Source organism: Rattus norvegicus, chromosome 20, assembly GCF_036323735.1.
Source record: "Rattus norvegicus strain BN/NHsdMcwi chromosome 20, GRCr8, whole genome shotgun sequence".
In the NCBI taxonomy this organism is placed as follows: domain Eukaryota; kingdom Metazoa; phylum Chordata; class Mammalia; order Rodentia; family Muridae; genus Rattus; species Rattus norvegicus.
The window spans coordinates 11,007,713-11,020,725 of record NC_086038.1 but is presented as its reverse complement, the minus strand read 5'-3'; the positions used below and the strand labels follow the sequence as shown (position 1 = coordinate 11,020,725).

The 13,013-nt window shown below is 49.7% G+C and overlaps 1 protein-coding gene across 3 annotated transcripts; it reads left to right on the top strand.

Annotated features, from left to right (window-relative positions):
• The first annotated feature begins 223 nt into the window (after positions 1-223).
• Positions 224-10,996, top strand: Sumo3 (small ubiquitin-like modifier 3). Of its 3 annotated transcripts, XR_005497327.2 has the most exons (5): positions 224-535; positions 3,581-3,709; positions 7,753-7,824; positions 9,501-9,608; positions 9,722-9,858. XR_005497327.2 is itself a non-coding variant. In XM_063279458.1 (4 exons), the coding sequence occupies exons 1-4, from the start codon at positions 515-517 to the stop codon at positions 9,525-9,527; spliced, it is 249 nt and encodes an 82-aa protein (XP_063135528.1). In that variant the 5' UTR covers positions 224-514; the 3' UTR covers positions 9,528-10,996. The 3 variants fall into 3 exon arrangements, 2 of the variants coding, with proteins under 2 accessions (XP_063135528.1, NP_001019466.1); XM_063279458.1 differs by having other exon boundaries at positions 9,501-10,996; NM_001024295.2 differs by lacking the exon at positions 9,501-9,608 and having other exon boundaries at positions 439-535; positions 9,722-10,992.
• The last annotated feature ends 2,017 nt before the right edge of the window (positions 10,997-13,013 follow it).

The window sequence follows — 13,013 nt, the reverse complement described above, 5'->3', positions numbered from 1 at the left end:
GACATCCCTGAGTTTCTTCGCCTTCCCTTCCCCAAATGCAGCCTGTATATGAGAAAAGTCCCCAAACGTGGGTGTCGAAGTGGCTGCCGGTTGGACCAAAGCGTTCCTCTGCCTTCTGACTTAGCACTCGTGCCCCCAAGTTCTCCCGTGCCTCCCTACTCCCTGCGTAGCCGCACAGTCTTGCACCCACATCCGGGGGGGGTCTCTGGGCCCAGGGCCACGAGTCGCGCGTCCCCGGGGCCCTGCGCGCGCCCGGGCGCCTGACCCGCCCCGTGACGCATTTGCAACCGTCCGGAATCGCGGCTGGCCAGCGCGCACCCGCGGCGCGGGGCACGCGCCTCGTGCACGCGCCCGACCACGTGACTCCGCGCGGCCAACCGGCGCGCCGGGATTTAGGGATAAAGCGCGGCCCCGCGACAGTTGCGGCGGGAGAGCGGCGGGGCAGAGAGCGTGACTCGCCCGCTCCAGTGCCACCGGTTCCCGCTGCGCTTGCCGCCGCCGTCGCCGCGCAACCATGTCGGAAGAGAAGCCCAAGGTAAGCCCGGTACGCAAGACGCAGCAGATTCCGCGGGACGCAGGCTGGGCCGCGCGCAAACGGGACCCGCGGGACCGCGCCCGGGCCTCCGCGCCCCTCCCCCACTCTACCGCGCCCCTCCCCCACCGGCATCGCACTCCTCCCCGGAGCTTTGCTCTAGCCCCGCCTCCGGCTGTGCCTCCCGCCACGACAAGGCTCCGCCCCCGGACTAGCCCCGCCTCAGATGGAGCCACGCCCACGCCCCCGAGAACCCGGAACTTGGGTGCTGGTTCTTGGTTCACAGGGCTCCCCGTCGGTCCTCACTCCGGACACGGCTGTCTTTTGCATGCCGTGCGCGAGGCGCAGCGGTCGCTGTGAGAGCTGCACCAGTGTGGGAGCAAGGCTGGCCGCTCCGAGCTTCCAATGTTCGCCCGGCCGCATGCCCTCCCACTCCATCGCGGTGGTCTCCGCAATTGGTGCTTGGAAAGGCCGGGTTTGCCCATTCCAAATTGAACAGTTTTTCCAGCCTGCTCTGGTGGGGATAGTTTTATCCAACGGGAGATGAACGTTGGAGCCTGGTATTCTGTGCTCTTGACCGGCCTGGAGATGACCACTTTCTTGGTTCTGATGACAGACCCTAGGACCAGGGCAAGCATCTGGAATGCCGTGGTACCATGCTCAGCAGCCGAGCCCAGAGATCTCATTCCTGCAGGGCCCTTACCTTTAATTTCAGCTCAGCCTTGGGTCCTGCCTGCACCATCCCGGATATTGAATGAGCACAGTTCGTCCTCTGCCAAGAGTAGACACTTACTTTATATTTTGTAGCTGGTAACTGCAACAAGAGTTGTAACCTTTTGATGAGCTAGGCAAGAAGTGAATGCCTGATGTGGCACTGGAAAGACCACGCCTTCTGTCTCTCCAGGTTAGGGGAGGCAGAGGCTTATATTCTTTTTTATATTTTGGTGATGCAGCCCAGGGACTTTTGTACACTAGGCAGATGAGTAACCAGTGAGTTACGACCCTCCCCTCACCCCCAATTACCCCACTCTCTTTTAGATAAGCTTTCTTTGTAGTCCAGGCTGTTTTCAAACTCAAAGAGATCCTCCTGCTTCAGCCTCCCGAATGTTGGGATTAAAAGCGTGTGTCACTAAGGGTGGCCTGCCTTCGTTTGGTTTTGCTGTGTTTTGAGACTGGTTTCCCTGTGTAACTCAAACTGGCCTCCACCTAGACCCAGGAGTGCTGGGGTGATGGCAGTCACTGTGCTAAGCCCTCGTTCTTCTGAGTTTACTTGTTAATTAGAGAACTCCAGACCGGAACCAGGCATCCTGCTATCCAGGAAAGCATGCCTGAGGCCTTTTCACCTTTGTCTCAGTTTTGAGCACACACACACATATCCTTTTGGGATAGAAGTCAGTGCATCTTGGGACCTAGAATTGTTCATGCTTCTGGCTTACAGACCTCACTTTTTCTCATGTGGGATCCCACCCTTTGGGGCAGGTGCCAAGCTCTGTGAGCAGTACTGCTGTGTCACTGGTGTCCTGAACTGAAGTGGGGGGAAGTCTCACACAGGAGGGGATGGGAGAATGGTGCCCCAAGGCGTGTTCTTTCAGGACCCTGTTGGAACCTCTCTCCTGCCGACCATTCCTCAGACTAGAAAGAGCTGTGCTCCTATCCAAGACTGTTAGAACCCAGTGCAGGGCAGGTTGACTGTTCTACCTCTTTCTCCAGGGATAAAAAGTTGCTGAGGACATCCCAGGGAAACAGGGTGCTTCTTGTGGAGCATGTTCTGTGGAACTGTGGGGAAAAAGCTGGCGTGAGGACAGGGAGAAAGCTTGGTCTGCAAGTAGAATAAGGGATCTGTCTCCTTAGAAATAAAAGGTTCTCAGCTGGAGGGATGGCTTAGTGGTTAGGAGCACTGACTGTTCTCCAGGGGACCAGAGTTCAGTTCTCAGCACCCACATGGCAGCTCACTCCTGTCTGTAACACCCCAATCTGACCCTCTCACACAGACACGCATGCAGGCAAAACCCCAATGCATATAAAATATTAGTTAATGGTCCCAAGGCTGCAGACTGCTCAGCAGTTAGGGTCGCAGGTGGCTCTTTCAGAGGACCTGGTTCAAGTCCCAGCTCCCACGTTACTGCTGACAAACATCTGTAACTTCACTCCCGGAGGATCTGGCACCTTCTTCTGGCCTCCTTGGACACTGCCTACGTGTGATTCACAGACAGACGTGCAAGCAAATACTAATATACATGAAAACAATCATAAAGGTTAAAAAGCCCCTGTGAACTCTTATCCATGGTGGCTGAAATGGTGCATCCCGTGGGCCGAGCCTGCTCTGAACAACAGAAAGGAGGTCCTTTTCAGACTGAACAACCCAAGGTTGGCTGTGCGGCCCATAACAAACTTATTGTTCAAAATGTGTTTCCAGGCAGCAAGAAGTGCTGACTCGGCCCTTGTCCAGCAGCTTGTGTGTATCGTGATTATATAAAAACTACTGCCACTCAATACGGTTTTTTCCTCCAGTATGGAGGATGGAACCCGGGGCCCTGAGCACACGTATTCTTTAGAGCTATACGGAGCCCAGAAGAAAGAGCAGAGTCTGAGATCAGAGGGCCTGGGGGGACCTCAGCCTTTACCACCTCCACTGGATTCACTCAGGGTCCCCTAGTGCCCTTCTGGTTCTCCACCCTTGGCTTTATGCTGGCTTTTCTTACCAGTCAAAGAGCCAAGTGTAGCCTGCAGGTATGTGTTTTTACTAGCCTCATAAGTAATTTTTTAAGCTTTGGCTGTCTAGATTTAATGAGCAGATTTTTGTCTTTGAGTTGGTAGTCTGTAAGGACTGGCTTTGCACTGCGGTTTCTACCACTGTGCTTAACGAATGTAGGTTAAAAATAAATTCTGTGTAAAAATAAGACAGTCCCACGAGCAACTCTGAGCTGCTGGGGGAATTTTGAGAATTAGGTTGTTTTTAACGAGTCAAAACAACAACCTTACCCAAGAACTTGCGCTTTAAACCCTGGTGATTCTGGCTTTCGAGACCCTTTTTTTCATGTCTTGCAGGAGGGTGTGAAGACAGAGAACGACCACATCAACCTGAAAGTGGCAGGGCAGGATGGCTCAGTGGTGCAGTTCAAGATCAAGAGGCACACTCCGCTGAGCAAGCTGATGAAGGCCTACTGTGAGAGGCAGGTACGTGCTGACCAGAGGAAGGAGTCTTGTGGGGGGTGGGGGATGGGGGCTGCTTGTGTTGCAGGCTTGCCTTTACTGCCCTGGATCTTGGTATCAGCATGAACTTATAGTGTGCCTCTCCCTGGGCTCCTACACATGGATAGGTGGATCTTGGGCTTAAGCAGACTCTAGTGGGACTTGCTACCTGGTAGACCATCATAGTGGTGGCACACTCCTATAGGGGCAGTAAATGGCTCTGCTGAGGCCCTATGGTGCACTCAGACGTGGATCAGTGCTGGTTCGAATTCCTCTTTCTGGTATCCATCCAATTATGCTCATGTATGCTGTCCTCATTGGCGATTTTATTTTATTTTTTAATGTTATTCAGGAAAGTAAGGCTACATGCAACCCCATCAATTCATTACTGTTTTACAATAGCAAGCTGACTGACCTTGTCCCCAGCAGTGAGCAGGGTTGTCTGTGACTGTGAACTCATGGCTCTTGTACACACCGTGCTTGGGTCTGTCCATCTATTCATTCTTATTAGGACCTTCTGGCAGATGGGCACATGCTAGCCCGCCTGGAAGGCCTTGGACTCCTAGTCTCAATTGCTCCTCCGATGTCTGCCTCAGTGGCTTCTTGGCTTGCTGTACATAAACCCAAGTGCCAGATCCTGTTTGAACCCTGCCAGCTGGTGGCTCTCAAAGGGGGCCCTGCCCTTCTGTGAGGGTAGCAGCATCTCCTTACGGTGGTTCAAGGTTGCCCTGAGCGCTTGCCCGCACAGCTAGGTACTGTCCTGAGGTGGTACCATGCTTTTTCCTTTCCTACCTCCTGAGCCCTGCAGATGGTGCCCTCGGCCTCCTCTCTTCTGGGTTTTGACCACAGATACTTCTCACCTGGGAAAGGTGAGACGGAGCTTGCTGGTGACACCATGTCCCCCTTGTGCCCTCCCAGCTGAGTCAGCTTCGTGTGCTGTGTGCCACCACTTGGACTGCACATGTGTAGGCCTGTTCCTTGCTCTTGTGGTTGTGTTTGCCCGGGTTTCTGCTGAGACGCTATGTTGAGGGTGCACACTAGGTCAGCTACCTCAGTGTTCTGGGGCATCCTGCTGGCCCCACCCAAGCCATTGTTTGGAGGTGAGGTTGTATGCACAGCTGCCATCCCAGAGTCTTGGGAGAGTCATTCTGGAGTCTTCTTTGTCTTCTCTTGAGTCTTTTTCTGTGTTAATAGCATCATCTCCCACATCTGACAGGGACATCTTGTCACATCTGGCTGCATGTAACAGTGTAGGCTGCGGTGAGCTATCAGGAAGGTGCCATCATTCTCTGTTAGCATCCTGTGTTTTGGGACACGGGTGACATTCTGCTTCTCTGATGTGAGATCTCAGCAGGGGCTCAGGAGAACTCCTCACTCTGGCATGGTGCTCTCTGGGCCCTTCCCATATGTAGACTTGTCTCTACCTGTCCTGCTCCTGGGTAGACAGACGTCTACCTCTGCTGCTGGGAGTGCCCAGTTCCCCTCAGTCAGCCAATCTGTGTGCTTACCTGTGACCATTTTCCTCCGTTCAAAGATTTATTTATTGCGTGTACGGTATTCTGCCTGCCTGCATGTCAAAGAGGGAATCAGATCCCATTACAGATGGTTGTGAGCCACCATGTGGTTGCTGGGAATTGAACTCAGGACCTCTGGAAGAGCAGTCAGTGCTCTAACCGCTAAGCCATCTCTCCAGCCCCCAGAAGTGCTCTGTCTGCTTCTGTTTTGTGGTTTTTTTTTTTTAACCTAGTAGCAACTTTTTTTTGTTTTCTTGGTGTGTGTGTGTGTGTGTGTGTGTGTGTGTGTGCGCGCGCGCGCGCGCGTGCACATGTGCGTGCACACACAGTTTTTAACCTTCCTAAAAGCTTTAAGTGTACATGTGTTTTAACTGCTCCATCTCCTTTTTTCTGCCTCCCAATATTGAAGAAACTCGAATTGATGTTATACAGGATTTGCTTAGGAGACATGGAGTCATACAAAGTGGAATTCAGCTAAAGGAACACTGTCTCCAAAACACCCTAAAGATAAGTGGGGTACCAACCAGGCCTGTTAGAGATAAGAGACACTTAGGAGGCTAGGATGTCAATGTTTCTTCACAAGGACTGTTAGCTCTATTCTCACATCAGAGGCAACAACCCTGACTTACAAGCAGCTATTAGACCTATCAAATGATACGCCTCCAGGAGGACCGAGCAGGGTCACAGCCAGTATTCAGTCTGGCCTGGTATAAAGTCCCCCTTACTGAGAAATGCACGCGGTTAGGTGGGCAGGATTACCCCAGGTAAGAACCATTTCAAAGAGAACAGCACTGGTGTACTTAAAATAATTCTGGCGATATGCCGTATCTTTGCTGTGTAAACTTCCCATCTGCCTGAGTGGCCAGACTTGCAGTGTCCTGTGTCTGTTTAAGTTGTTCACAGTGTGTCCTGGGCCTGGGACATGTTGCTTTCTTCTTTTCTGGTCTCTTCTCACCTATTTGAGTCTTTTCCTAAATGCCCCCCACCCCCACCCCCAGTTTCTGCTTGTATTTAAGAGTGATGGAGCGAACCCCCGTGGGAAGGAGAAGGGCTGTGTGTTTGGGTGGACATAGCAGAGGCTGCATGTCCGCAGGGTGGTTAGAACTGGGGAGGTCTGGGGGCCCAGGTGCTGCTCTGAGAGGCACTGTTTCCTAAGGAAGATTGCCTCCCAACTGTGCCCAGAATTGGGGTTCAGCTGGAAGACTGAGGAGTCTCTGAGGGTCATCAGGGATGCAGGCTTTTATTAGCCTACACTGGGACACCCACTGCTCATACCTGTCTTTTTTTCTTTTTAAAGATTTATTCATTTATTATATATAAGCACATTGTAGCTGTCTAAAGACACACCAGAAGAGGGGATCAGATCTTTACAGATGGTTGTGAGCCACCATGTGGTTGCTGGGAATTGAACTCAGGACCTCTGGAAGAGTAGTCGGGTGCCCTTAATCACTGAGCCATCTCTCCAGCCCACTCATACCTGTCTTGACAGAGCTCTCAGTCCACATCTCTAGAAAGCCCTGCTTATTGCTGTGAGAGAGAAACTTTCTTGGCCTCTGAGGATTGTGGGGGACTTTGAACCCTTGGTGATTCGTGTGAACTTTTTATTTTTATATACATGGGTGGTTTTGCTTGCATGTATGTATGCCTGTGTACTATACAAATGTCTGGTTTTCACAGAGGCCAAAAAAGGACATTACATCAGATCCCCTGAAACTGGAGTTCCAGGTGGTTGCAAGCTGCCATGTGGGGGCTGGGAAACCGTACCTGAGTCCTCTACAGAACAGCAAGTGCTCTTAACCCCCGAGCTAGTTCAGCCCTGAATGAGAACTTTCACAGAGTTGACCCAGGGGTTCCTGGTCTCACATCCCTGGGGCCCTGAGGTTTTTGGTGTGGCACACATGGGAACCCTGTGTCCTTAGGCTTGCGGCTTCAGATTCCAGCCAGCAGAGAGACCAGTCATCTCTGGGTTCCTTCATAGAGGCCGTGCCTTTCCTTCAGGAAACAGTCACAGCTGTCCCATCTGTCCTGTTTCAAGGACAGCAGGGCTGTCGAGGGAGAGGGCACTTCTGCCTGGTGTTGACCTGCTTCCTCCCGACAGGCTGAGGCCCACTGCCCTCCTTTCAGGATGGGAAATGCCTTTCTTTCCTGCCATGCTCCTCACAGCCTTCCTGATTCTGGCCCTGTGGTCACCTGACCTGTTTCTCTCTGGGAACTTTCCAGAGGAGGAAATGGTACTAAAGTACAGAAGGGAGGAACTTGGCTCAGCTTTCCTTCTGGGAGGAAGTGAGAGACAGAATTAGGACAGGCCTAGTGTTGGAATGAACTGGAAACTTCTGAGAGGGTTAGTTTGGGGCAGCATAGGCTGTAGATTGTGGGCCACTAGGGCTCTTTCTGCTCAGCTGGGTCATGTGTGCATATGCGGAATGCTCATACTATTGATGGCCCTGAATACGTATCTCCAGGTTAAACTGTGTCAGCTGGGAGTGTCTAAGGCTTTTCCTTCCTTCTCCCCAGGGCTTGTCAATGAGGCAGATTCGATTCCGGTTTGATGGACAACCAATCAACGAAACAGACACTCCAGCCCAGGTATGAAGTGTCTGTCTCCAGGTTCTGCGCCATTTTTAGTTTCTAAACGTCCATTTGGAACACTGTTATTTGAGAAATGGCTTGTTTCCACAATGATTTTTTTTAAATTTATTTATTTTTATGGGCATTGGTGTTTTGCCAGTGTGTATGTGTGAGGGTGTCAGCCAGATTTTGGAATTACAGTTGTGAGTTGCCATGTAGGTACTGGGATTTGAACCTCTAGAAGAGCAGTCAGTGCTAACTGCTGAGCCATCTCTCCAGCCCCTCGACAATGATTTTAGTTATTAGACTTCAGGTTTTGATACTTTGAGATTGAGTTTCTCAGACAAGTGGTAGTCAGACATATCTTTGTTGTTTAGAGGCAGTGTCCAAGTGTAGGACCCACACTCTCAGGCTGATTGCCCAGAAATCCATCCACTGTGTGGGCTGATAGAGGGAACACAGCTCCTGAGGTCCTGAGGGCTTAGTGCCAACCGTTTGCTCTTTATTGGAGTTTGAACTGGAGTCAGAACTTAAATATTTGTCTTACTTTAAAAAAAAAAAAGATGTATTTTTATATATATGAGTACATGGTCTCTGTCTTTAGACACACCAGAAGAGGGCATCAGATCTCATTACAGATGGCTGTGAGCCACCATGTGGTTGCTGGGATTTAAACTCAGGACCTCTGGAAGAGCAGTCAGTGCTCTAACCACTGAGCCATCTCTCCAGCACCTGTCTTACTTTAAAAATATTTAATTAAAAGTATTTTTGTGAGGGCTGGGTAGTTGGCTCAGTGGTTAAATACACTTGTTCTTGCAAAGGACCTGGGTTCAATTCCCAAAACTTACAACTGTCTTTAGCTGTAGTCCCAGGAAATCTGATGCCCTCTTGTGGCCCCTAGTCATTAGGCACACAAGTGATGCACATATGTGCACATAAAAACTAATTAAATGGGCTGGGGATTTAGCTCAGTGGTAGAGCGGTTACCTAGGAAGCGCAAGGCCCTGGGTTCGGTCCCCAGCTCCGAAAAAAAGAACCAAAAAAAAAAAAAAAAAAAAACTAATTAAACAATTTGGGGGGTGGCTAGGTGGTTATGGTACACACCTTTGATCCTAGGATTCGGGAGTTATAGGTAAGCCAATCTCTTGAGTTCGAAGCTGGCTTGAGCCACAGAGCGAGTTCTAGGATAGTCATGGCTACACAGAGAAATTATGTCTCAACTCTTTTTTTTTTTTTTTTTTTTTTTTTTGTGGGGTTGGAGAGATTAGCTTAGGGGTGAAGAGAAGCAGCTGTTCTTCCAAAGGACCTGGGTTCGATTCCCAGTACCCCCCCTGGCACCTCAACACTTCTATAACTCCAGTGTTGGGGATCCAAGAATCCTCCATGCATTTGGGGTACATAAGCTCACATAACTACATACACAGACACATAGAAACAAAAGATAAATGAATAATACTTTTTTTTTGGTGAATGTGAAATGTTTCTCTAAAAATGCTGGGTCTGGCGCGATAGCTTGCTGGGTAAGATGCTTGTCACCAAACCCAATGACTTGAGTTCATGTGAGTGTCCCCCTCATTAAAAATGTATTCAAGTGTCTTAAGATGCTGACATTGCCGTATATGAAATAGCGTAAGTGCACAAAGTGTTTTCTGTGGCTGATGAGTCTGTTTTTAATGACCCCATTTTTCTCTCAGTTCTTAGCTCTGATTATTCTTCTGTGAATCTTGTCAGAAGTCGGGTGGATAAGTAGTTACTGAGACTCCACAGTAACCCTTTTTCTCGCATGCTGCACTCCAGCCAAGGTGACTGGGCTGTGTCTAGTGTAGGGGAAGCCGTTTGGGAGCGTGGTATCATTGTGAACTGACTTCTGGATTTCCTGTCTCCTCTCCCTGGCCCGCCCTGGCACCTTCGAAAGCTGGAGATGGAGGATGAGGACACCATTGATGTATTCCAGCAGCAGACGGGAGGAACGGCCTCCCGAGCCAGCGTCCCCACACCCAGCCATTTTCCTGACATTTGCTATTGAATGGTGACCATGCAGCCACACCAATCACACAAGAGTCCGCAGAAGCCAGAGTCACCGAAAAGAGTCTCCTTTCCCGATGCGCTTGGAGTGAACTACATCCAGAATACGCTGCAGGGCGAGAGCATTACATACCCTGGTCGTTAGGAGGGTTTGGTTTGGGGGAAATGAGGCGTGGGGTTTTTGGGGTTTGTTTTGTTTTCATTTGTTTCCTCCCATTTCTAAAATTTTTTCTCCCCCAAACTTGGGTCTGGATGTACAGACTCTCACCCTGTGGCCTGAGTCTAATCCCTAGAACTATGGTTTCCTCCGGTGTGACTTGTCCTGATCAGGTAGAGAGAGCTTGTGGTCACATTACCCAGTGGGCATACCTGTGGGATGTGGGGAGGGGCAGAGAAGCAGAATTCCACCCGTTTGTTGTAGGCATAGGATATTAAAATGTGAAATACTGTAAATTTGAGCTTTGTCAAGCATATGGTGAAGTTAAGGGAAAAAGACCAGTGCTTCTTAAAAACTGTGAGGAGTCTTCCTACTGTGGCCCAGGCCGGCATATGCCCACTTGCTTCTGGCATCTGGTAATGGATACATCGGTAAGGGTGGCATAGTGAAACCCACCCCCCACCCTTTTTATAATGTCCAAGAAAGTAATTGTCCCGTCCCATTTGGAAATTGAACATGATCTCAGATTCTTCTGGTCCTTGCTAGATATATAATTATGGTTTCTGTCTAAGAAGGTAATCAGTTAAGTATCAAGTTTGCTGCAGTGTTGTGTAAGAGCCCCGCTTTCAAGTGTGGTTGCAAAAGCAAGCCCAGGAAAGGTGACCTCATTTTCCCGGATTGTGGTGTGCAGTTTTCCAAGTGTGTGTTAACGGGACGCCTCGGTGGGTGACTGCGGTTCTGCATCGTGGGGTCAGTTAAATGTCTATAGTTCCTGCCTGCCATCCTTCTGTAAGGATCCATTGCTGCTTGATGGCCATCTCTGCCTTTTATAGTCACCCGACACTGACCTACCATCTCTCGCTTGCTTAAAGTCCCGAGGAAAATGTTTCTGCCTGTTTGCTGCGTGGGCCTGGGTGGGGTGTCTGTCGGCTCTGTTGTGTTTCTTCACCGGTTTGTACCTGTTGTCCTTTACTACTGTAAACAGTAAATATAGTTTGGTATTCTGTCTCTTGGCCTATGTTAAACGCTGTATTTGGAGACTGGTCATATGTCACAGCTCACTGTTGACAGTCTGTCCAGTGAGGCCACTCAGACGGACAGACAAGGCATTGCTTAGCTTGCTTTGCAGCATGTGTGCCCTGTGCTGGTCCTGAGTCTGCACAGACTGCACAACTAGGCTCTCCTCCCCTTGGTGTGTGAAGATAAGGTGGGCTTTAGAGGCAGGGCGTAACGTGGGGTCTCTCAGTTCACGACTGCTCATCTGCTTTGGCAGGAGTTGGTGCTAATTTGGCTGTGAGGGGTTTCAGTACTTAGGTGAGACAAAACCAGGGTTCTCATGGCCCAAGCTATTTTAGCCTGTAAGTTAAGCACCAACACCAAGCACTTAATTCGTCCAGCAGGAATGTGTGGATTAAAATGGAGCACAGAGCCATTTTCTAGGTCCCTCAAAGATTAATTACTTTCTCAATATTGTCACAGAGTTAGTGGCAAGCAGCCTAGAGGAGCAAGAGTTTATTTTGGCTTATGGTTTGAGGGTACGTCCTCATGACAGGGAATACAAAGGTAACTGGAGCATTAGGCTGCTTGTTGGGGCTCTGGGGGATCAGGAAGCAGTTAATCCTGTCAGGAAAAGGTCTTAGGGTATACTCAAAGGTGAACTTCATTAACACTCTAGGCATTTTTTAATTGATTCAAGTTTCTTGTCAGCCAGACACCCAAATACATCATTGTAGAATCAATCTACTTGGCTCTTTAAAATCATGTGTTACATATTACAAAACACATTTAGTCTGTCTCTGGGTGCCCACCCTCAAAGTTCAAAGTCAGCTCTGAGACTCCAGATGATTTTTGAGCCCCTGTAAAATAAACAAGTTACTTCTAACATATAGCGCCAAGGCCTATTTCAAAAGGGAGGGACTGGAGCATAGCAAAGAAAGATTAGGCGGAAGCCAGATTAATGAAAGCCAGCAGGGCACAAACCGAAGCCTGCTGCTCCGTGTCTAGCGTCAGAGGTTCTTGACATCATTTGGGCCCCGGTAGCCGTGGGTAGTCCCATCCCACAGTTCTGTTGCCTGAGGTGTCTGTGGTCTCTGTTGGGCCAATACCTGGTGCCTGCAGCACTCCTCCATGAACATCTCACCCTTCTGGCTTCTCTAACATCTGGGGATCCCTTACTATAGAACCTCTGCCTTCTCAACTCCACACAGCTTCGTCTCAGGGCCTCTGTACAGGAAATCTGAAATCTGATATTCCCATTCATTGCCTTGTTAGTGGCTTTCTGGAATCTTGGCACAGATTTCCATCCTTTCTCCTCCCTTACAACTTGCAATTGTGGATGCTGCCACCAAATTTGGCTGTCAGTTCCAGATGAAGCCTGGCACCCTTAGGCCACAGTTGCAGCCACCTCTGTGTGCTCTCGCAGCTGGGAAAACATCTCCGTACATGCTGGGTTTTTTTACCCCCAGCAGGAAACCCTGAAGACTCTCTTCAGGCACTCTCCTTTCAGATAAATTTGCATTTTTTTCTCGGAGCTGGGGACCGAACCCAGGGCCTTGCGCTTGCTAGGCAAGCGCTCTACCACTGAGCTAAATCCCCAAGTCCAAATTTGCATTTTTATTCCCTGGAGTTCTCATTTCAATAGGTACTGTACCTAGTGTTCCAGTGCAAGGCCTCAGACAGCTCTTGACTGGCACTAAATTCCTTTAACCCCTACGGTCAGTTTGTTCCAAATCTGCCCTGCCCTTAACTTGGTCTGACCTCTACTCACCAAAGAACACTTCCCACATTTCTCTGAGCCACTTTCCACCTGTTGTCACTGTAAATCTGGATAAATGCGGCAAACGAGAACCATGCCACAGCCTGGGTGTCCGGTAGGCTGCCTTGAAAATCCACCTGCCAATCAGCTTCCTTAGCCCATTGCTTTTGAAAGTTAGCCTCATTCCATCCAGTTTTTAGGTTGCAGGGTAAACACAAAATTGTTATGGGGAGTCCACCAGAGAAAACCACTCTGATACTCTGTAGCCAA